This window comes from Callorhinchus milii, unplaced genomic scaffold, assembly GCF_018977255.1.
Source record: "Callorhinchus milii isolate IMCB2004 unplaced genomic scaffold, IMCB_Cmil_1.0 Scaffold5, whole genome shotgun sequence".
NCBI classification, from domain to species: Eukaryota; Metazoa; Chordata; class Chondrichthyes; order Chimaeriformes; family Callorhinchidae; genus Callorhinchus; species Callorhinchus milii.
The window spans coordinates 19,195,587-19,219,747 of NW_024704746.1; the positions used below are offsets into that span (position 1 = coordinate 19,195,587).

At 41.8% G+C, this 24,161-nt stretch overlaps 1 protein-coding gene across 2 annotated transcripts in view; it reads left to right on the forward strand.

The window, feature by feature from the left end:
* Nucleotides 1-1,603: 1,603 nt before the first annotated feature.
* Nucleotides 1,604-24,161, forward strand: part of tlcd4a (TLC domain containing 4a) — a 29,310-nt gene continuing 6,752 nt past the window's right edge. The window contains exons 1-6 of one of the 2 annotated variants that reach the window (XM_007887115.2): nucleotides 1,604-2,245; nucleotides 2,364-2,453; nucleotides 13,855-14,030; nucleotides 15,345-15,434; nucleotides 15,720-15,778; nucleotides 17,064-17,158. In XM_007887115.2, coding sequence (XP_007885306.1) covers nucleotides 13,882-14,030; nucleotides 15,345-15,434; nucleotides 15,720-15,778; nucleotides 17,064-17,158 — 393 coding nt within the window. In that variant the 5' untranslated portion in view covers nucleotides 1,604-2,245; nucleotides 2,364-2,453; nucleotides 13,855-13,881. Of the gene's footprint in view, nucleotides 2,246-2,363; nucleotides 2,454-4,079; nucleotides 4,257-13,854; nucleotides 14,031-15,344; nucleotides 15,435-15,719; nucleotides 15,779-17,063; nucleotides 17,159-24,161 lie in introns of those variants that run through there. The other variant, XM_007887114.2, reaches the window with a different exon arrangement.

Here is a 24,161-nt window from a genome sequence, read left to right on the forward strand (position 1 = left end):
CCAGGCCCCGCACTACGGTGGCTCAGCTCGGCCCCTCCCCCCCGGCCCCGCCCCCCGGCCCCCGGCCCCGCCCCCCCGGCCCCGCCCCCCAGCCCCTCCGGCCCCGCCCCCAGCCCATGGTCTGCCAGGCCCCGCACTACGGTGGCTCAGCTCGGCCCCTCCCCCTCCGGCCCCGCCCCCCAGCGGCCCGCGGTCATGTCTGGAGCAATTCAAAATAGCAAGTGTGGACCAGCCCAGACCAGAGGGGGTAAATAATAATAATAATAATAATAATAATAATCCTCGCATTTGATATAGGGCTTTTCACGTCGGGAGGACGTCCCAAAGCGCTTCCCAGGACACGCTTGTCAAGTGAATGGGCTGCGTAGAAAGCGCCGCGTCACGGCTGCCGAGTCGCCTCGAAGCGCTTCGCAGGACCCTCCGTAACGCGAACCGACTGTATGTTTTGCGGTGAAACGCGGCAGCGTTGCTCTCTCGCTCTCTCTCGCTCTCGCTCGCTCTCTCGCTCTCTCTCGCTCGCTCTCTCGCTCTCTCTCGCTCTCTCTCTCGCTCGCTCTCTCTCTCTCGCTCTCGCTCGCTCTCTCTCTCTCTCGCTCGCTCGCTCTCTCTCGCTCTCGCTCGCTCTCTCGCTCTCTCTCGCTCTCTCTCTCTCTCTCTCGCTCGCTCTCTCTCTCTCTCTCTCGCTCTCGCTCGCTCTCTCTCTCTCTCGCTCTCTCGCTCTCTCTCGCTCTCTCTCTCTCTCTCTCGCGCTCTCTCTCTCGCTCTCTCGCTCTCTCTCTCGCTCCCTCCCACAAACAGCCACGGATTGAAGTGACCGATTTATTCATTTCTCTTAATTGTTGTTTTAAAATAGTGCAATTAAAACAATCGTTGCTACAACGGTTGCTTTACTGCATTTTAATTTTGAATTTAGTTTTCTCTTGTAGTAAGTACCTGTACTTTGGTTGACTTGTTTATAGCTTCCAGCGTTTCTTTAGGTTGTTGTATTCAAAAGGACTTCACGATGTTATCAGTGTTGCTCACCATTGCCGACTGAGCCTTCAGTTCCTATACTGCTAACCTCTAGATCTTCCTCACTCTACCCCTCTGTCTAGCTTCATCTCTCTCTACCTCTAAGTCCTTCCTTGATACCTACCTCTTTGAACGCACCTATGACCATCTTTCCTTCTCCCTTAAAGCTACATTTACGTTTCATCCTTGCGATCCATCATGTATTTTTTCCTTCTCTTCTAAAGGTACAAATTCTTTAGCTGAGGTGAGGTTCCACAAGCTTTGGCTGCCCTTTCGATCAATTGATCGATCGATCGATAGATATATAGATAATCCTTGCAGTTGGTATGATGCCTGATCACATCGGTCGAGACATCTCAAAGCGCTTCACAGGATAATGCTGAAAGTAATTGAAGCCACCATGAACCTCTATTTCAAATACACTATTGTGTTGCTCCCACGATCCCTGACTGTACTGCTCCTCCTCTTTGCCCGATTACAAACCGATTCTCCCTGTAAACAGTGGCCTGTCTTCTGGCCTATTTAAAAGCGAAGGAAATAAAAATGACGATACCTGCATGTGCCATTACCGGTTTAATGAATGAAGTAATCCTTCAAATATCTTCCAGTAATACCTCGTGCTCTCTCCTCAGGGTTATCTCTGTATTCGGGCTTGTTTACAGCTTTTCGTTTTTTTTAATATGAGGAGTTCCTGCTTGTCACTGGAGCTGTCAAGGGTGTTTATTTATTGCTGCTGGTGCATTCGGTTTGGGTGCAGAGCTTTTGTACTAAAATTATTTCTCAGGATAGAGCCTCAGTAAAAGGAATTTAGGTGCTGTTCGACATTCAAGTAATACTCAATACTCCTGGACACAGCTGCTTCTTTCTCCTGAGGAAAAGTAGGTGTTCCACATTAAGCTTCAAGGTAAGGAAAGACAAATTTCACGTATAGGCAACAATGTACTGAATGAGCTGCTACCAGCTCTCAAACCTGCTTAAGCAGCTGTAATGTGATCTTGGCAGCTGCTTTTAGGAGATGACACAAGCAAATCTAGTCAGGCTGGTCAGTTCGTAATACTTCACTGATTCATGAGGATATATATTCTAGATCATCCTGCCAAAACATCCATAAATATTTCATAAATATTCCTTGTACAACAGAGGCCTTGGGAGTGAGGATCGACAACATAACTGGAACAGAACATGTATTTTTGTTCTTGAAAGATGAGACCAATTTGCAACTTTAGTTCCACTGGTAGGTTTACAAATTGCACAGGCGAACGGAGTAACTTCCAGTCTGATACAACAAGTCACCATTGAATAATTAAACAATGCTTCTACATTTTCATCTACTTGGTTTTGTATGATCGCAGGTTCTGTGTACGTTCTGGTTCCTGAGCTGCAGAGAAGCTGGAGCGCTCAGTGTGCGTGCAAAATCCAGGGCAGAGTTTGGGCTCACTCTGGTAAGTTAATTTATTTATGTATTTATGGCTCAAATAACTCCAATATCACACTGGTACTGTAAACAGTATGTACTTCCATGTGTTGACATTCAATGATTACAAACAACCAGAATGAATTTCCCAAAGAGAACTCAGTACAGATTTGGCTTGGCTTCCAAGCTGATTGATAAGCTTCTTGATCCAACAAAATCCACTGGGCAGATGCAAAGCTGCCATGGATCTTTTTCCATCACAATGAAATCCATGCCCTTTTTGGGGGGCTTCAATAGGCAGCGCAGTGGAATACACAAGATGCAGTTGAAACCTATGAGTCCACGGAGCAGATAATCCCTAAACACCAAAGTTCTAAAAGGAACTTGGCCAATATCCCACAACTCCTCTTTCCATCCTCCATTTATACCAACTGATTAATGATAATAAATAATAATAATACTTGCATTTGATGTGGCGCCATGTCATGTCTTCAAGAAGTCTCAAAGCGCTTCACAGAATATACAGAATATACTGTAGAGTGAATTGTATGTTGTGGGGAAACGCGGCAGCCAATTGCGCACAGCAGTGTCCCTCAGACAGTCGTGGATTGAGTGACCACATGTTTTGGGGATTAAAAAGAAATGAAGACTTGCGGATGATACACAGACCAGACGTCTCCCTCACTTACAAATGTTGCTGTCACAGCACCAACATTTACGAGTGAGTTAATTTTCCATGATGTGCAGTTTCAAACAGCAGCAGAATATTGATGCTTCACTTAGACTTGAGGAATTCAGTCAGGAATTTGTGCACTAAGTTAAGGTGATCATCTATGTCCCCAATTTCCGTGGACCGTCTCCGGATGAGATATTGTATCACTGGCCAAATTTGTCCTGTCTTGAATTCAGCAACAAACTGAAGCAGATAAATACAGCCATTAATCCAACATGCTTCTCCTGTACCGCCAGCATCAACAACAACAAAAATTACATTTGTATAGCCCCTTTCACGTCGGGAGGATGTCCCGAGACGCTGAACAGGAATTGTGGTGAATTCAATTTTGTTTATACGGGCCCCTGAATTTTGATTTGCAAAATATGGTCACCTTAATTAAGGGGCTGCGTATGTATTAAGTGGAATCATCAATCCCTCACCTGTGTTCTTTTTTTAAATCAGCGAAAGAACCCCCTTTTTTTTTTACATTTTTGGAGTTTTACATTTCCAAGACATAAACACGCATTTAAAGCAAAATCAACAACAACAACAACTTGCATTTATGTAGCGCCCTTCAGGCCGGACGGCATCTCGGCGTGCTCTGCGGGGGTGAGAGATTAATCGCCAGATTGCGGATGATCAATCAGTCTGTGGATTTTTTTGGGGGGGGACCTCAGCACAGTACTGTACAGCACAGCAGTGAAATAAATGAAATTAAGAGTAATTGGGTATCCAGGAAGTGGGGGTGGGGGTGGGGGATGGGGGAGGAGAAACCAGAGGTAACTTAGATCTTTTCTGGAGCCGGAAAGGTTTTAAATGTGAAAGTAAAAGTGAAATGCTCAGAAAGAAAGCTAAATAAGTTATTGCAACAACACCCCCACCACAGACACACANCCCCCCACCCCACAGACACTCACCCCACCCTCCCACACAGACCCCAAACAAGGGCTGGGAGAGTTGGACCAGGGTATCAGCTCCTACTTACAAGGAACTGAATGACGTTGACCCTGAAAGGGAGGAGTGGAGTGAGTGAGTGAGTGTGAGAGAGAGAGAAAAGCCATGTTGAGAAGGACCACCACACCACAGCACATGGTGCAGGAGGATACATGGTGAGAGGTATGTAAAGGGGGGGGGGGTTGTAGTGGGAGGGGGGGTGTAGAGAGGGAGTTATTCTCCAAGCAAAGAGGGGCTGATTGATTTCAACCTTGTAGTTGTATTTTTTTCACAGACACACACACACACACACATACATCCACACACACAGAGAGACAGACACACATAGACACACAGACACATACATCCACACACACAGAGACACACACACACACACACACAGACAGACACACAGACACACATAGACACACAGACACATACATCCACACACACAGAGACACACACACACACACACAGACAGACACATACATCCACACACACAGACACACACACACACACACAGACAGACACATACATCCACACACAGAGAGACAGACACACATAGACACACAGACACATACATCCACACACACAGACACACACACACACACACAGACAGACACATACATCCACACACAGAGAGACAGACACACATAGACACACAGACACATACATCCACACACACAGACACACACACAGACAGACACATACATCCACACACACAGACACACACAGACAGACACATACATCCACACACACAGACACACACACACAGACACACACACACACACACAGACACACACACACACACACAGACACACACACACAGACACACACACACACACACACAGACACAGACAGACACCCAGAGAGAAATTGTAGCTGAAGGTCAGCCCAGGGACTGACTGACTGACTGACCCCTTTTTTTGAGGAGGAGGGAAAGTTTGCAGAAATTTTACTGCTTTTCTTTGATAGAAAGAGAGAGAGAGAGAGGAGAGAGATGAGGGGGGGGGGAGAGCCGACAACAACAAACAACAACACTGACTGAGGCTTCAAGTCTGTGCATTTTATTTTAATTGACATTTTGTTGTTGTTGTTGTTGTTGTTGCTCTTTGTAAACCTCCCCGTGAGTCAGTGAGTGAGTGAGTGAGTGAGAGAGAGAGAGTGTAATGTGGCGCTGCTCCTGTTGGACATCTTCTCCTCTTCCTCTCCATCTCTCTCTCTCTGTCTCCCTCTCTCTCCCCCTCCCCTCCCGCCATGTTTGTTGTCAGTGGGGGCTGACACCCCCCTCACCTCACCCCACCCACCGCGAGCGCTGGTGACCCGGAGGCTGAGGCCGCGGATCAGCCTCACAACCTGAGTCCCCTATCAACCAAACCGACCTCCAGAGCAGGTCATCAGCCACAGACCAACCGCCGCCCTCCTCTCCTCTCCCTCTCCACCTCCCTCTCTCCTCTCCTCTCTACCTCCCTCTCTCCTCTCCTCTCTACCTCCCTCTCTCCTCTCCTCTCTACCTCCTCTCCTCTCTCCCTCCCTCTCTCCTCTCCTCTCTACCTCCTCTCCTCTCTACCTCCCTCCTTCCTCTCCTCTTCCTCCCTCCCTCCTCTCCTCTCTACCTCCCTCTCTCCTCTCCTCTCCACCTCCTCTCCTCTCTACCTCCCTCTCTCCTCTCTACCTCCCTCTCTCCTCTCTACCTCCCTCTCTACCTCCCTCTCTCCTCTCCTCTCTACCTCCCTCCCGCCCTCCTCTCCCTCTCTACCTCCCTCCCTCCTCTCTACCTCCCTCCCTCCTCTCTACCTCCCTCTCTCCTCTCCTCTCTACCTCCTCTCCTCTCTACCTCCCTCTCTTCTCTCTACCTCCCTCTCTCCTCTCTACCTCCCTCCCGCCCTCCTCTCCCTCTCTACCTCCCTCCGTCCTCTCTACCTCCCTCCCTCCCTCCTCCTCCTCTACCTCCCTCCCTCCCTCCTTCTCTTCCTCTACCTCCCTCCCTCCCTCCTTCTCTTCCTCTACCTTCCTCTCTCCCTCCTTCTCTTCCTCTACCTTCCTCTCTCCCTCCTCTTCCTCTACCTTCCTCTGCTCTTTATCTCCCTCCCTCCTTCTCTTCCTCTACCTTCCTCCCTCCCTCCTTCTCTTCCTCTATCTTTCTCTGCTCTTTCCCTCCCTCCCTCCTCCTTTTTACCTCCTCCCCTCCCTCCCTCCCTTACCTCCACCCTCCTCTGCTCTTTACCACCCACCCTCCCTCCTCTCTACCTTTACTTTCTTCCCCTCTTCCACCTTCGCCTTCCTCTTCGCCCCCTTCTCCCTCCCTACCTTTACCTCTTCCTCTCTATCTCTACCCCCACCCCCTTTGCTCTCTCCTCCCTCTGTCCCTCTCTTTAGGTTCCTCTCTGTACCCTCTTACCTTACACAGTCAACCCCCTTTACAGTATATCCTGTGAAGCGCTTTGAGACGTCTCAATGACACGATAAAAGCTCTTATCAAAGGCAAGGATTATTATTATTATGATTATTATTATTATTATTCCCTCATCTCTCTCTAACCCCCTTCACCTTAGCCCCCCCCTCACCCCCCCCTCCCCCCAAGCCCCACTCTTTGTATCTTGCATGAATATCACTCTCTGGGACTTTTCAGAACTAAATCCTGAACGAAATGACTATCTGTAAAAAAGCGTGAAATGAAATGATCCAAAAATTGGTGAACTGTGGACTTTACTTCCTCCAACAACTTAGGCTTCGGAGAGTTGGTATTTTTTGTTGTGTGTGTGTGTGTGTGTGTGTGTGTGCGTGTGTCGGGAGAAAGGATGGTAGGTTGACAGAGAGGTAGGTGGCGAGGGCAGAGATCAATGGCGCTGAGTGGGGGGGGGGGGTGGGGGAGAGTTTCAGGGTGTGAAGGACAAGCCCCCAAAACAAATGATTGAACTGTCGGTTGGGTCCTTCGGCTGATTTAACCCTTCCTGTATCTTGTACACGCAAATAACCTGGATTGTCGGACGTGGTGTAACGAAGTTAAATGATGCCAAGCAGGTGAGGTTTTGAAGTTGGAGGAGGCAACAAGATCTCGTGGCACAAAAAAAGCTCAACATGATCCATGCAGTCCAGCCCTGTTATATCGTGATGGTTGGGATCCCTAAAATTCCTGTCCAGGCTATAACAGGGGGGTGCAGCTGGCAGGTTCACTCCCCATGTGCCGTCTGGTTTCCACGCTCAAAAAAAAAAAGGAGCTCGACTTTTGGAGGGGGTGGTCATCAGGTTGCTGCTGGAGCCATTTCCTGCACAATTAATTGGTGGTGAATTAATGACCCAGGAGTCTGCCATTTTGGCTTGAGAGCCAGCTGAGGTGCGGGAAGCGAGTGGGCCGACTGCAGTTAAAGGGGTCCACGCCGTTCAGGTGTGTTCTGTGCGAAAGCGCTCCAGGAGGCCATCCGCAAGTCTCCCCTCACCCTGACCATTTCCCCCCCTCCTCGCTCCCTCCCTTCCCTCCCCTCACCCTGACCATTTCTCCACCTGCTCGGGTCCTGACCCAACTGTCCAGCGCTTTGGGACGTCCTCCCGACGTGAAAGGCGCTCTATAAATGGAATCTTGTTGTTGTTGTTGTTATAAAAAGTGTGTTATAAGGAACTGTCACAGACCACAGGCAAATAACTCTGTTACGGACAAATATGGATGATTTCAAATCCTTAGAAATGTTCTGTTGAAGCCAAACAAAGTCGAACTATACATTTCTGTTTAAAACAAGACATAGTACAGGGAATAGGACCCTCATTGTCGGAAAGATTAACTGTGAGTCATCACCAGATAAGATAAGCTTCGGCCTTGAAAAGAGATCTTTCTGAGCAGAACTTACAGAGGTGTGTAACCTGGTTAGTCGTGGAGAGAAAGTAAGCCTGGAAAATTACTGTCAGATGCATATCCCACCGCATGGTGGGAGCAGGACAAATAGGCACAGATAAGAGGTTTGTAAACGGTCAAGTGTAGGAGTGTAGGACAGGTACAAAGAAGCATTTGCCTACATAGAAAGCAGTCAGTGAATTTTTCAGGGAAAATACTTGAGCTCAGAGCCCTCATTTAAGAAACCACTTAATGCCGTGATAGAAAGATGCATCTTCCTCTTTGAATTGATGGAGAAAGGTATTAATTGTGTCTCGTATAATGCTCTTTAGCAATTTCCCTACCACAACTAGCCTTTCATTTCCAGGTTTATACCCTCCTCCTTTGTTCAAACATTGGGATAACACTTCCTGTCATTAAGTACTCTGGTAAACATCATTGATCCTCACTTCAAAATGCAATTGAAGATATACATTATGTGTATATCTGACATACTGTACATTACATAGTCACGGCAAATGTAAACAGAATCAACTTGGGAAGACCTTCTGCGTTGATGTTCTGTTGTGGTTTATTCTAACTGAATGACTGTCATAGTGCAGACATTAGGATTTTCCCACATCATGCATTTGACTGACAGCAGACACATTCCCAGTATTAGTTTGCGAGTGTATTTAAATTCCTTCAGATCATTAACCATTCAAATGAATACACATGGATGCCAATATAGAAATCGAGTTACCACACAAATCTGGATCCCTTGGGCATGTGCAAGGATGAGCAAATTGGCTCGCTGTTGACTCGAGACAGGCATCGCTGTGCTAATAAAACTAGGAGGTACATTTTGTTGTTTTGAGGCTAACAATGTTAACTTCACTCCAGAGTGTACAGTATGACCAGTTTACTAAGGCATGATCTTGACTTGTATCCCTGCTGTGCGCAATTGGCTGCCCCGTTTCACCCACAAAATATACAGTCAATTCACTTTACAGTATATTCTGTGAAGCGCTTTGAGACATCTAGAAGACGTGATAAGGCGCTATATCAAAATGCCAGGATTATTATTATTATTAAAAACGAGGTATCCGAGGTGCAATGTGGGTTTAATGGAGAATACAGAATTACAAATTTAACTGACCCCAGCTATCTCTAACTCTCGCTCCATCTCCAATATGCCCTTCCTCTCCAAGGTGCTGGAACCAGTTGTCACTTCCCATCTCTATTCTTTATTTCCTGATTCATTCCCTGTATGAGTATCTCCAATCTGCAACCGCCCTGCCCACAGGACTGAGGCAGCCCTGGTCAAAGTCACAAACAATGTTTGCTTTGTCTGTAACCAGTAACCCTTTGTACTTTTGGCACTGTTGTCTGCTCCATCCTCCATCATTTCTCCTTCCTGATTCACTTCTATGGCCCTGTACATTTTTGGTTTCACTCCAATTGTCCCAGTGCCGAGCCACATATAATAATAATAATCCTTGCCTTTGATATCACGTCTTCAAGATGACCCATAGCGCCTCATCAAATCTTCAAGACGTCTTAAAACTCCCTCCCCTTGCATGTCCCCTGCCCTCTCCACTCCATTATCATCTATCTGTTGCTGCCATCCAGTAGGGAAAACATTGTACAAAAAAGTACTTCTCTATTTTAGCAAACGTGTGGGGAGAAAAATCCACTTGGGTCTAGATTTACTCTATTAACGTAACATTTTGGTGCACACAGAATGTGTTCTTAGACGCACCCTCAGTTTTGAAGCTTGCTTTCTGTAAATTCTTTGAAGAACTACTTCAAAGGTAGGATTTCAAAGAAAAGCTTTTGTTCGGTAAATTGCAGCTGGAAAAAGATTCAAGAACATCTCCACTGTACAGTGTTTGGTGGCATTGGGTATCGGCCAGTATCTTTGTTGTTCACTGTTGTGAACCAGGAGATGGTGTTCAACTTGTACAAGACCTTGGTTATGCTACAGTTGGAGTGTTTTGTCCTATTTGTTTCAGTTTGTCTCGACGAAGCATCTCGACATTAGTGCCCACTGGTCTGTTTGAGTATAACAATCAATGGTTCCAGAGGGAATACAAGCTAGCTGAGCGGAGGAGGCGAGCGGAGGAGTAGGGTAGGAGAAAGTCAGGGAGATAAAGAGGTGCCAGAGAATGGATGGATGTGAAGATACAAAGACTCTGTTTGAAAAATGGAACGCTTTAGTTTTTAAGTGAGAGTGGCTCCTCTATGATATTCGAACACCAGCCCAAACAACTGAGAAGTGTTTTTTTTTTACGTGAGATGGATTTTCCTGGCAGGATAAGCAAGTGACCCAATTTGACTCACGAGATTGCAGGAAGTGCATCTCAGGAAGTCAGTAATTCCCTTTCGGGAAAGTCTGCCCTGCAAACATCACCTTGTCTCGATGAGAATAGCTGCAACATTTTACATTCTTTATGGCGATTTAAAGCAGAAGGTTATTATTAGATAGCTAAATAAACTTGTGCAGAAAGTAATGTTGATATCTTAATTTGGTTAATTTTACTTTCCATAGCTCGGAGGGTTTCACCAGCAGTGCCTGCTGAAATGTAAAGGCTGAGGTATTTTACATTGAAAATAATTTCCCTTGAGAGAATTCATCAGCTTTTAATATCCACAGCATGTTCTACTAAATACCTTTCTTTAGGAATCCCTGGTGTGCAGGTAAGAGACTATTTGATGATAACTGACACCTCTTTGTTATCTCTATATTAGGATGGTGCCGTTGTTATTTAATATTTTATTGAAGGTCTGTTTCAAATTTCCACACTGTTAAGAGTCCTGCTGCCATCGTACGGCTGTTACCTATCAGACCTATTATAACCTTATAAAATTCAGAAGACTTAGGAAAGGAAATAATTGCATCCCTGCATTACCGAACTCCATGGATCTTTGTCTTATCTTTGTGGACAGGGGAAGCTATGGAATAAAAAAAATGGTTGATGCTTCATCTTAGTAGACAGCTTATTCGTTAGAACTGCCTTTCGTATGGTGTCAGTTCAGGTAATGTCAGGTATTTCCTGTTTTGTAACTGGTGTATTAAACTATTGACTTAAAAATAATATTCATTCTTGTTCTTGACTCCACAGTACAGATACTTCAAAATGCATAACAAAGTGGTGATAAGAGATGTATTGCTTTGGGGAATGTAGTCGTGTAAAAATAATGTGGGGAATCTCAGTAGGAACCAATATAATGTAGGTTTGATTGTGCTGATTCCACTGAGACCCACAGTGGGTTCTCCGGCTGTAAAATAACATTAAGTGGGTGTTTGGTACAGCAGCTACTACAACAAGCGTGTTGATAAAGTGAAATGAATAATGACCATGGCTTTATTTTTTCAGTGATTTCAGAAGCTTGGTTAGAAATATAATTCTTGTACAGTTGTATTTTGGCAGAAATCAATGGGTGGTGGAAAGTTCTTAAACTTTTCAAGCCACGTTTTCTTGATTTTAAAATCCCATATGTAAGTTTTATTTGTTTACTTTCATACAGGAACATTTTATTTTCCGAGAATTGTATTGCTCTTCGATAGAAGTTTGGGTCCTTGATATGAGAGAAGAGTGCAGTTTGTGTTTCTGAATTCCAACAGGCCAATAAAATAAATAATAACAAACACCATAACACAGGATGTTAGATCTAACTCAGTTAAATAAACAATGACTTGCCACACTGCTAACTTCCTAATTGCTTGCAAATAAATGGTCCTGCTAAATCAACTTTCAGTTTTCTATGTATACAGAATAATTTCTGTCTCTTTAAATCCTTCATGTCCAAACCCCGGTGAAGATCTGGCTTTTGTGCATTTGCTAGTAGGTAATAAGATGAGAATTGTCTTGTGTTTGTTACCCAAAAAGGACTGTGTCAGATCGAGGATGTTTTTAGTGCAGTATATTGCACAGTTGTATATTTGATAACTTCTGTAGGTAAGCTTTGAAATCTCAATTTTTTTTACACACAATGTAAATTATTGCCTCTTATTTTTAAAGAGAGAATGAAATCTCTTCTCCTCCCTCCCCCAGATCTTACTGAAATGAAGCAAGTATGTCTGACTGGGAAGATAGAGTATTATCATCTATTGTCATCCTTCAGCTGACTGCCAAACACAAACTCTCTCTTGCCAATCATTCCTCGCTTGTGTACAGCAAGACAAAGTTTCTATTTGGACTCAACCTGCAAGAAAATTTTGTCTTAGAATTCAAGGCTGTGCAGAATTTGGGATTTTTTTAAAAATTCGGTCCTGAATAAGAAGCCGTTTTTTTTTCAGGACTGAATTCAAGAATTTTCCACAATCTTTAACTTTTTTTAGACTAATCTTTTACAGGCTAAAGTGAGGTGGGTCTCAAGTGCCTGCAGGCAGCAGAGCTGAGGGGGAGCGAGACTGTGTCTCCATGCCAGGCTGGCCCGAAGCCAGAATATATTTCAACTTTCTTTTTTTCCTGTTTGCACGTTTTATGGCACAGGATTTACAATTTTTACAAAGTAACTAGAAAGTTTTTACAGCAACTTAACTTTGGAAACTTTATCCGGACGTTCCACAGTTGGCATGCTTCTGTGCTTTGTAAAACTTAAACTTATGAATCACTGACGGAGTTCATTAGCCAATAAAATGATGCTCGTGAAATAGAATTGGGTTATCTGAAATTTCTTTGGGTGTATAAGTCTTGCAGTAGGGAATTAGGGAGCAGGTACTTCCTACGCTGTGTGCAGTATAACTTCAGGAATCTTTCCTTAAATTAAGATGCATTCTGATTGAAGTGAATGAATTCGCGCAGCAGGTTTTGCTAGCCAGCAATCTTAATGTATTGGTTCTATCAATCCTAAAATATAGACAAGTTCTTGCTGGTGTTTTTAAATACCCTGAGAATTTTGTGGCTGCATTAGTAAAATGAAGTGTGGATTTGTTGGCTATCTCTTCAGTCTTGCTTTTGGAAATTGCGTTCGGTAGGACATTTTTGAAGCATTATACACTGTATACTTACTTTGTTGTGTGGTGAGTTGCAATGAATTGTGTGAAAAAAGAATATTAGATCATATATGTCAAAAAAGTCATATATTGGGAATGGATAATCTATTTTGCTCTACACATTATTACATCTTCAAACACCTTTTCACAAGGCAAAACCTGTTCTGATTACGCAAGCTATTAAATGTTAATAAAGTGAAGCTATAGTTATAGTGTACTAAAGTTGCGTTCAGTTTTTGTTTGGGCAGTTTCTAAGTAACCACATAATGTGTTCTGTTTCACAATAGGACAGTGCTACCTGCAAACACATCCTGAAAACACCAAGTTTAAAAGTAGTAGCTAACTATTTTTCTTGTCCCTCGGGAGAATTGTGCATTGGGAGTTTGGGAAGTTTGGAATGTAGGAATGTTCTCCTCTAAAATGTATGGATACAGATCATAAAATTGTAAAATTTAGTGGACGAACTACAAATACATAAGTTTATCTTAGTAGTAGAGTTGTCACAAGTTCCCTTCCTTTCTCTTTCTGAGGCTTCAAAGCTTTGGACTTTGTTTGGATAGCAATAATTAGGAAGAAGAAAGAGTGTTGAGGTAAGAACACAAGAAATGCTAGTCGAAAAAAAAACAAGGAATGTCTAGTTTGCCTTCCACCTTCCTGGTGGTCGCATGACATATGTCCCAAAGATTCTGATGAGATTCTGAGCAGAATTGGTTGGAGGAATAGAGACATCAGAGGTTGAGGAAGGATTGTATAAGAACGTATTAAGGAAAGCTCTGGTTGCAAGAGTTTTACTTGAGATCCACGAAAAACGAGTAAAACTTAGTAGATTTGATGCAAAGTGAAAATGTGAGGTGACTCATTTAGTCTGGCTTTGACTTTTGAACGGCAAAAATAAATGTGAACTAAAGAGTCATTTAGTCCTGTTTTGAACAAATGGTCGTCTCATTTTTATTGATCTGTTTTCTTACCAGGTTTTATCTTCCAGAGGCCCCGTTGCCATGGCTTCACTTGGATGGCCTTTCGTCATGGTGTTCAGTTTCATCGTCTTTCAAGGTCTGTTCCATTTTTTAAGTGCAAGGATTTCTATGTTGTGCTGCAAGGGCTTCAGGACATTAACTGACCTTCAGAAGACTGAGTGGAATTCCAGGTACGCTCTAGGGTCAATCGCAGAAGTAGCCGGGCAGATTTTAATGGAAATATATTTGGCAAATACTGCCTAGAGTTGTGGCTATTAGTTTACAATCAAAACCGGCACTATATCAAATGCAAGGATTATTATTCTTATTCTATTTGACTGTTCTCTTCGCAGATTATCTGTAAGGTCACTCACTTGATCTTCGGCCTCTTAGCCCACAACAGGGGAGGGTTATGAGTGCCTCTTGAAAGTTTGCACGTCTGAAGACTTTACAGACACTAGTTCAGTATTCTGCTCAGGTTATAATGAAGGCCAAATAAGATCTTAATAATTTACTTTCTTACTGTGAGGAAACATACAAAGCCTAGTATCCACTGTGAACATGATATAAAAAGCAAGTTTGTTTTGATTTGAGCAAAATTGTTTAGAAAATATTCTTGAGGTTTAAGAAGCAGTGAAGAAACTGTTGGGAATGTAGCAGTTCAAAGAACTTCTGCATATTTGGTCAAACTATGCAACATAAACAAAACCAAATACTTTAGAATTAACAGTGTGTAAACTGAGACTCGTTGTTTCTAAACAGCGTAGCTTGTTGAAGTTTTGGAATGCATAAGATAAAGTTTACAAAAGTTTATGCGTAAACTAGAAACAGAGACAGTGGTGATGTATTATTTTCTGGCACTGTTTAGAAATGAAAGTTGAACTCTGCTTCTCTGGTAGAGTCAGTATGTTAGTGTGCCTTACTCCTCACAAGCACTGATCTTATTTACTGAGTTGTGTTACTCTTGGTAGTAAGCATTTTGCTTGCAAGGACATATTTTGTGGTCGAGTGNTTTTTTTCCATTATTTCTTCCCCCTGCCCTGCTTCTGCTGAGGATACAGTTTCACGACTACTTACTGCAGAAGTGTCCATTATTCATGAATGAGATTAAAAACTGAGTGTTGGCAGGCCAAGAAAAGCACAGCCGAGCCTAATCTAGTTCTCGTACAATGCCCACGTGGCGGCTCTCAACACGGGTGAAACACTAACTCAATACAGATGAAGAATAAAAGCCTAGGATTTGGCTGCTCTCTATGTTTCAGCTACTCTGGGGGGAGATTTCTGTTACTGTTCTTGAAATAAAAATATTTCCAACATGGCATCAGAATTAAGTGAATCTACATTCCATTCAGTATATTTTGCTGAGGGGAATGAGCACTATTTTACATTGCATGGCATTGGATTTATAAATGTAAGCACGGGGTACGTGTTATCTTTTGAATGTGTTGTGGAGCAGAATATGCTGGTGACAACCTGCTGCTTTTCTTTTCATCTTTGCTTCTCAGGATAGTGTCCACATTCCATGCTCTAGTGGTTGGAATATTGTGTCTGTACTTACTGTGGGTTGATGATGCTGTCAATGCAGACCCTGTCTGGTAAGAAACATAACCTCACTATTCTGTAGTTACCATTTAGCCTGGTTTCTCAAGGTTTTGGGGTAATTATTTCTGACGACCTAAAGATGTAAGTGTTCCACAAGATAGCCTCGTTTTTTAAAGGAAAGCACACTGATAGAACGACTGGAATCTTGCCTGATTACCGTGGCAGGCGATCCACTTTATTGGCTATCTGAAGACTATTGTTGTGTGAAATTGGCTGCCGTGTTCTACAAAATACGAAATCACTATACAAATTGAAACTACCGTTTCTCTTCGTTACAGGGGCGACCCTTCCTTGGTGAAATTAAATGTTGGTCTAACTGCAGGCTACCTCATTTCAGGTGAGTATCTCTTTTTGTTTTTTCTTATTTGACTGCAGAGTGTTTAGTTTCCCCAAAACCCAGCAATGTTAGAATTTGACTAGTTTGTAGATGGATGGGGGTTTCAGGCTTTGGTGACCTGTCATTATTGTAGTGAAGTTTGTCTGTTCTTGTCCAGGCTGCTTCATGGTATTTCTTGCAAAAGTGGAGAATTATAATTGGAGGGGGATAGAGAACAGGCACTCTTTAGTCTTGCTTTATTACAATTCCCTTTAAATAGCCAGTTATAAATAGTCAAGCGGTTTTGGTTATGCAAACCCTGTGGCTGAATTGTGCCATTCTCCCTTGCAACTTGCAAAATGCAAACCTTGAATGCTTCGGAGTTGTCTACAAAATACACAGTCACTACACTTGACAGTAAGCCCCGAAAAACTAATTGCTTCCTGAGGTGATGGGCAATTGCAAGGATTATTATTCTTGTAGTGGATGCTTCTGTGAAATTGCAATGTTAAATATTAAGAGTTGTCTCTAGGGCAATGTTTGATTGGATTGTTATCTTGAGTATTGCTTTCAGTTCCTTGTATAGGGAACATTCTATTTGTCCCATTTCCAACAATTTTTTTGCTTGCAAGTTGTTGAAACAAGTGTTCTTGTGAGTGGCCTTCAACTGAATGAGTTGAGATTAAAAAAAATTGAGCCCTTTTGTTAGTTAGTGTTCTGTATGGAAGGAATGATCCTGTCTGCTGTTGTTGTCTGCTTAAAAAGTTGGAAGTGAAGTATCCCAAGAAATCATCAGGCTTTCCTAGCTTATGTGGAGAAGCTGGTGCCTATTGTGGCTTTATAACCTTAGGAGGGCAATCATGTGCTTAGGTTATAGCTCAAATTTTGTTTTTATCACAAAAAAAATACTATTAAAGATTTCAATGTCCAGTCTAAATGGTATAAATGCAGCAACATTTAACCCTGTAAAACCCTGCTGTCATGTTCTCTCAGTGAATAGCTGTTAGGTTCACGTGTGAAGAATAGAAACTTGCGCACCCAATGGACAGCTCTCTGGAATAGAGGGGGAAAATTAATATTGTTGCACATTAAAGTCCTTCAATGTGATGCCATTACCATAATATGAAATGCTATCTTAATTTTTTTAAATTTAAAGCGGTGAAGTTTTGTAATTGCTCAGTTGATAGTATGTGGATAATTCAGTTTGATTGTTGTGAAAACCGTACTATTTAAAGAATAAAGAGAAACTCCTCTGCTCTACACATTATTTCCTTTAATTGTTCTTGGTTTTGTTCTGCTTTTCCAGATTTGCTACTCATTTTGTGGTATTGGAAAGCAATTGGAGACAAATACTTTGTAATCCACCATTTGACAGCGTTGTGTGCTTACTACTATGTACTGGTGAGTGCCATATTAGACAATAGCAGTAACTGTGGGCAAGATGGGAAACCTTGGACCAAGGGGAAACAGCAAAGAACTTGTGCTTCAGCCAACAGACTTCCTCAGCAGTTTCTAAGTTCAAATTAATGAAGCAAATTACTGATTGTTGTGGAGAATGAGCACTTGCAGGAGAATTGAGTGCACAAAATGACAAATCATGGTGACGTATTCCTCTAATGGAATTGAAACTTGCCTTATCAAGTGGGCACCTTTTATGATTCTATTAACAGAAATCATTGACCCAAGCACTGCTTATAGTGCTGGAAGTGAAGCCATACCTTATCCAGTATTAAAACAATTAGCAATCACCGAGGAGAGATCTCCAATATTAGATATATTCTTTGATGTTACTAAACAGCTGAGAATGTGACCGGCTTTTTAATAACATCAATGAAAATCTGCTGAAACTTCAGCGATGAGGCAGGTAAATTTGAATGCCAATATACTCTCTTTCAAATTATGCCAGTGACAGTATGTGAAATTGTGATAATTTGACTGGAAACCACACTGAAAAGTCAAACACTTTCTGATGTTTCAGATTTATATTAATTGCCATCTTAAAGTGTCACAAATTAAGTTTTACAATACAGAGCATCAGTTTAAGATAGTTAGCAAGGGAGCAAAGGGAAGATTAGGAGAAATTTTCTTTTATGCAGATAGTTGTTAGGATATGGAATACTTTAGTGCAATAAAGTTGGTCAAGGTAGAATCCATATCGCCTTTCAATCGAAATCTAGAAAGGAATAATCTGCAGGAGTANGGGGGGAAAGCAGGTGAATGGGATTAAATGGATCGCTCTTTCCAAGAGCCGTCACAGACACAATGGGCCGAATGGCTGCCACCTGTGCTGTAAATTTCTGTGGTTCTAAATTTAGCAAAGCTGTGACCACTAAAAAAAAATTTTTTTTAAAAAAAGAGTGTAAATCAATTCCTTACTAAATGTTTGGGAAGGTCAGAGCTTTGAACTTTTCATTGACCCATTTTTCATTGTGTGTGTTGATTGGTGCATGATATTACGAACAGTTTAGAACAAGGATTGGCACCAAGATTCAACCCTTGCCATCAGTGGAAAAGGCTGAGGGGAGAGCCCTGGGCATAATGCCACTTTGGCAATAACTTTGAAGATACACACTTATGTATTCAGGTCAAAATCTACAATATTTCCTCAATTTCCTCATTAATAATAATGCCGGTACACTTGATTTTAAAAATTACTGTCTTAATTAAATACTGCATCTTTTACGGTAGTTGAGACAATTTACAGAACTGGATGGATTTGGCCGTTTAATATTCTAACCGCTTAACACCTCGCATGGTAGAAGTCACTGTGGATGTAGGATTTTCTTTGGCTGCTGAGCCTTGGTCCAAAGATCTGGGAGATTTGCATCACTGGGTTAACTGATTTTTCTCATTTGGTATTTTTGCATGTATTGCTGAATATTCACCAATTTATAAGTGGGATATCAATTTACTTTCTTCTTCCTCTTTTTCTTGCGTCAGCTGTTTGCGCTTGTTGTTTGCACCCCTTTGCATTGTGTCTTCATTATTGGCTCGGCCTGGCGTTCCAGTTTCCTGCCAGCAGCGTCTTAAATAAACTACTGTGGTCGTCGAATTATATTGAACCCAAGTATACTTTCTGTCCTTCCCTCCCTTGATGTTTTAAAAGTCCCGTTTGAGTGCCTCTCTCCCCCCACACGCACATATACACACTGTTTTGCTCCTTTTGTCCTACCTTTGATGGTGACTTGCGTTGAAGTATAATTCCACAGTTGATGATACATTCCAGTACTTCACATCAGTGCCCATTCTATATATGTAATACTGGACATTCAGTTCAGGTAGGCCATTCAACTGTAGCGATCATCAGAGACAAGGCTCACCTTGTCCTCACTAACTGCTCAACTGTACACACTCGCAAAGATCACTGAATAGGAATAGTATTCCTCCTATCCTTTTTCCACCCCAACCCAATCATCCCTAATATCCCTAAGATTGACTCAGGTGAAATAGCTGACTTTTCCTGGTCTGAATGTCTGCTGCACCATGTGGTACATTCACTGATGAAGCTACCCTACTTTAATGGCCTTGTTATGTGTACGGTGCTTTTTGTGCCTGCTTCATTTAAGATCTCACACACAAAACTCAGAAATCGCTGGGAACACTCAGCAGATCAGTCAGCATCTATGGAGAGAGGAAAGTGAGGTATTGTTTCAAGTCGATGACCTTCTGTCGAATTCATTGAAGAATCATTTTTATACAAGAGCAACCACCAAAACAAACACGCCATTAAAAATTCCAGATGAACCATTCTATTGGTTAAACTAAATGCTGTCTCATTTGTCAGCTTGTAATTTTGGAGCACATTTAATAATATTTCCATAACTGTGTCACAGCTCCTTGTTCTAATTCAAATCTAAACTGATAACACCAAGTTATTGGCAATATTTGGCATGAATGAATCGCAATTATTCATTGCGATGTCTTAATTCAGCATGCAGTGATCTCTAGCTATCCTGTTAGAGTTTTTAAAATATTGGAATGAGCCTTCCTGCCTGGATTTGCTGTGTTGCATTGTGCAGTGTGTGCTTGTGTCTGTTTGTGTTAGCTTGTTTAGGTTGTGGTCAAACTGAAATGTCAGATGCTTCTATTTAAAAAACAAAAGGTTGTCCAACAGTGCAAACTGCCCTTAGCTCACTAAGATTCATTGAACTGGGGAAACTCACCATTTTTCTGTTCTAGAGCAATACACACTTCTTTCTACCTGTGAACATTGATCTATTGTGACAAATGTTTGCACAATAAGTGGTAAATTTACAACAACAAATTACATTTGTATAGCGCCTTTCATTTCAGGATGATGTCCAAAGGCTCTTATAAACAAAAGTAGGCATTGAACATGAAATAGATTTTGTTTAAATAATTTCTAATGTGTCAATTGATGCAAGTAAATTTCTTGAATACTGCTTTTAATGGGCTGGTAGGAAAGGGGGATATGAACTACTCCTGTGCTTTGTATTCCCTAGTGAGCTGAATGTGGTTCGACACGGGAAGGTTTGCTCGGTTGAATGTAATAAATACCCTAATTGAAAATGAAATTTCAGAAACCACATTTCCAGTGTAGACTTTGTGGACTATTTTTTTTTCCAACACCTATCCACAGAACGGTCAGCATCTTTTGTCTTTATGGATTGTCTGAAGATTGTATAATACAGTATTACAGCCCGGTATCTAACATGTTGTCTTTCTTTTTTCACAGTCCTAAACTGCATGTGTTTTTGTTTCTCCTCGCTGCTGCTAGTTGTAGTTGCAACTGTATTAGGTGCTATAATTGTCTTAACTGTGTCCTTTCTCCTAACTTTTGCTTAATTATATACTGAAATCCCACTCCTTCTTAGTCCAAACTATAATGTGAAAATGCAAATTTACAAAATGATGAGAGAATCAATTTACCTGGTGAGCTTTTGTTCCTGTCTTGTCTGTAGTTCAATGCTATTGCTTATATATACTGAGCAATTGCATTGCTTAATAATAATATGGACTTACCAGTATGTAGTGGTATTAGCATATAATGCTTTTGACCTAGGTTTTGTATGGGCTTTTTTCTTTGCCATTGTACATTTCATACGAGTTTATGCATACCTGATGCTGTAAGTATGTTTTTAATCATTCTATCAGTGTAACTAATTGGTAAGATTATTACATAACATACTTAACATACGGCCTTGAATGTGTCTCTGTTCAATGAGCAAGTGCCATTCTTAAGTTGCAAAGAGCAGTAGAAAGAGCATACATAAAACTGTGAATGATGAGGAATGTACACCCTATTGTAGGTAAAGCTTTCGCCCGGTTCCATATTTACTCGATTATAGGTAGCTTTCAAGGGCGCCCAGGATTTGGCAAATTGTTGAACTTGGTCTTTGAAATGGTTTTGCTGTAGTTCTTTTTACAGAAAATCATCTTAAAACTTAATCTTGTATTTGAGAATGTGCCAAAATCCTGTTTGCGAAGGTATAGTTCAGTGATTTTTCAGTGCCTCTTAAGAAATTCTGGAGAAAATACAATTAACCCATAGTTCAGCAAGGAATTGCCAGTTCGCCCTGACAAGGTCTTTTTAATACTTCTCCTACAAACTTATGATATGTGTCCAATCGTAAATGTATTGCATATGGAAATTACTGCATATTTCAAGTACTATGTCCTTTTGATGAGAACATAGCACTTAAAGTATTCAGTTATTTACATGAGGTTTTACGTTTACATTTCAAATGTTGTGTCAAATCATTCAGTTCAAACTTTACTGATTCTAAAAACGCAAACCACCAATAATGCATCTGGCCTGATAGCTACAGTGGTAGAGCATTGTTGTAACTAATATGTTAATCGTTGAAAAAAGCTGATTATCCCAATTAAATCACACGGTGCACACCACAGGTGTACATTTGAAAATATCACTGGTTTCATGGGGGTAATGAACATGTAAGCTTGATTTCCAGGCGTGTTCCATTCTGGATTCAAAGGAGCTGAAACAGTCAAAGAGAAGTAAGAGGATACATAACAATGGTAAACCGAAGCACACCATTTTCATAATGCTGTACAAATAATAAAGGATAGGTTCAGTGAATACTAAGGCAGCATTCATTCAACCTATTCGCTCTTATTTTTCTTTAACAAAATCTATTTGCTTTCTTTCTGACTCAGTCCGTCCCTTTCTCTTTATTCTTCTCCTTGTGCTAAGTTTTCACTTTTATTTTCACTTCTTCATTCAATTATGTTTCTTTCATTGACCAGGTTAGTTCTATCACTTCTTTTCTTTCAGTTCTTGATTTTTCTTTCTCATTAATTTAATGTCGCTGCTTAGGTTACTTACTCTCCGTTTTTCTGATAATTTTCTTTGTTTCTCAGTAGATTCTTTCTGGCACACAGTTACTCCAATCTCCACCATGTCCAATTCTCTCCAGGAAGATAGATGCCTCTTCACTCCTGCCTACCCTGTTCACCCAGCACATGTGACTGTCTCACTGTCCAATTGGCGATAGCTGGTAGACTGAAAGTGACTTATTGAATAGAACACATCAGGGACCCGTGTGATTTGAAGCAGTCCTCGGTCTCTGCCTTCTGCTGTTTGCCAGTAGGGCAGGGAACATGTCTGTGCACTCTTCAAATGTGACTTGCATTTTGTACTGACATCAGTTTTAACACCACGTTTTTAGGAACCAATATAACCGAAGATTATTTTCCTATATTTCATGGTTAAAGGAGGTGCTCCTTGCCTCAATCCCTCCCCTCCATCTTGGCCCCCTATTTACCCGTCTTCAAATCACACTTGAAGACTTTCCTCTTGGACTGTGCTTTCGGTTACCTCCCCTTCCCTTTCCAGCTCAGTGTCAGACCCCACCGCTGGTAAGCTTTCCGAGCCAGTACCTTGCATGAAGGGTGCCATATACGTGCAAGTTGTTGTCGATACAGTCCAAATTACAGGAGGTAGATTTGGAATCAAATTCAATGCAGAAGGCTGCAACTAGCTTGACATTGTGATAAGATGATTCAAGACTTTTGACTTTTCTTAGCAGGGTTTCTATAATTAACTGAACTGCTCCTGGGCTAGACAGGAAATAGTCAGGTGCGCACAGGATTGGATGCTCCTCAAAGGCACAGGAGAGAGAGATTGGCTCCTCTGCAACCAGACCTCGGTACAAATCTGTGCCTTGAGGAGAGGAAGCAGATGGAAGCAGAAAGTATTTAACGACTTCCAAGCTTGCAGTGGCTCCCTGAATCAATGAATCTGTATGTCTTTGAGCTGTTCCCAATGAACTGGAGTCCTGTAGCTCAGTGGTTAGAGCACTTGCCTCACAAATGAGAGACCTGAGTTCGATTCCCAGCAGGGTGAAACCTTGGGCAAATTTCCTTACTCCACACGCCTGATAAATAATCCCTAAAGAAAAAAATAATTTGGTTACTCAATCCACGACTGTTTGTGGGGCACTGCTGTGAGCAATTCGGCTGCTGCATTTTTCCCACAAATATGCAGTCAATTCACTTTATATTCTGTGAAGTGCTTTGAGACATCTGGAGGATGTGAAAAACATTATATTTATTATAACTCAATCCTTGAGTTCCAGTATAGTCTATTACAGAAGTGTACAGTGGTCAGTGTACATCTCACACCCACAAAGCCTGATGTTTAGATTAAAATCCATTATCCAGGTAGTTCTATTGTACATAGAGAGCTTGTTCCTCACAGGAACTCCTACAATGGGGCATATACAGTGGAAGTATATACTGCTATTTATAAGATTAGTTTCTTTACTGAGCTGTGAGGTTGTGAAGCCAACATTAACCCAGAGAATAATCTTTTAAAAAAGAATTCAAGTAATTGTCTTATTTGTGCGTTGGGGTCTCAAACTCCTGGAACTATTGGTATTTGTCTTTGAACAGTCAAAGTGTTAGTAAAATTCCATGTGTAGCATATGCAGTAGGTTTGGTAAGTCGTATCCACTTTCTTTGTAAAAGCAAACGCTGTTGTTTCTGCTGATGTGTTGTAGTATACTCAACATGTACAATTGCCAAGAGAACCTAGTCACATGGCCACGAGAATTTGATAACTTCCCATATCTTTCAAGGATCTCCACAAAAGACCCATTTAAAATGCTAAGAATTGTAATAATAATAGGTCTCACACCCAAGAATTAGATGTGTTTGATGTGGCTGGAGAGATCTTACAGCACGTGTAATCTGAATTCTCCCCCCAAGTACATTTGATGGCATAAAGTTAAATGTAGAACTGTATTTTCAAACAATAGTGTCTTTGCTTGTAGAGGTAAAATCTGTCTGACCGACAACCAGACTGCCTTCTCAATCCAACCTGGTTGATAATTAGTGTAATTGCAAATATTCAAACTTAATTGATCATAGAGACTTTGATAACAGCATAGAAGGCAACCATTTGGCCCATCATGTTGGTGCT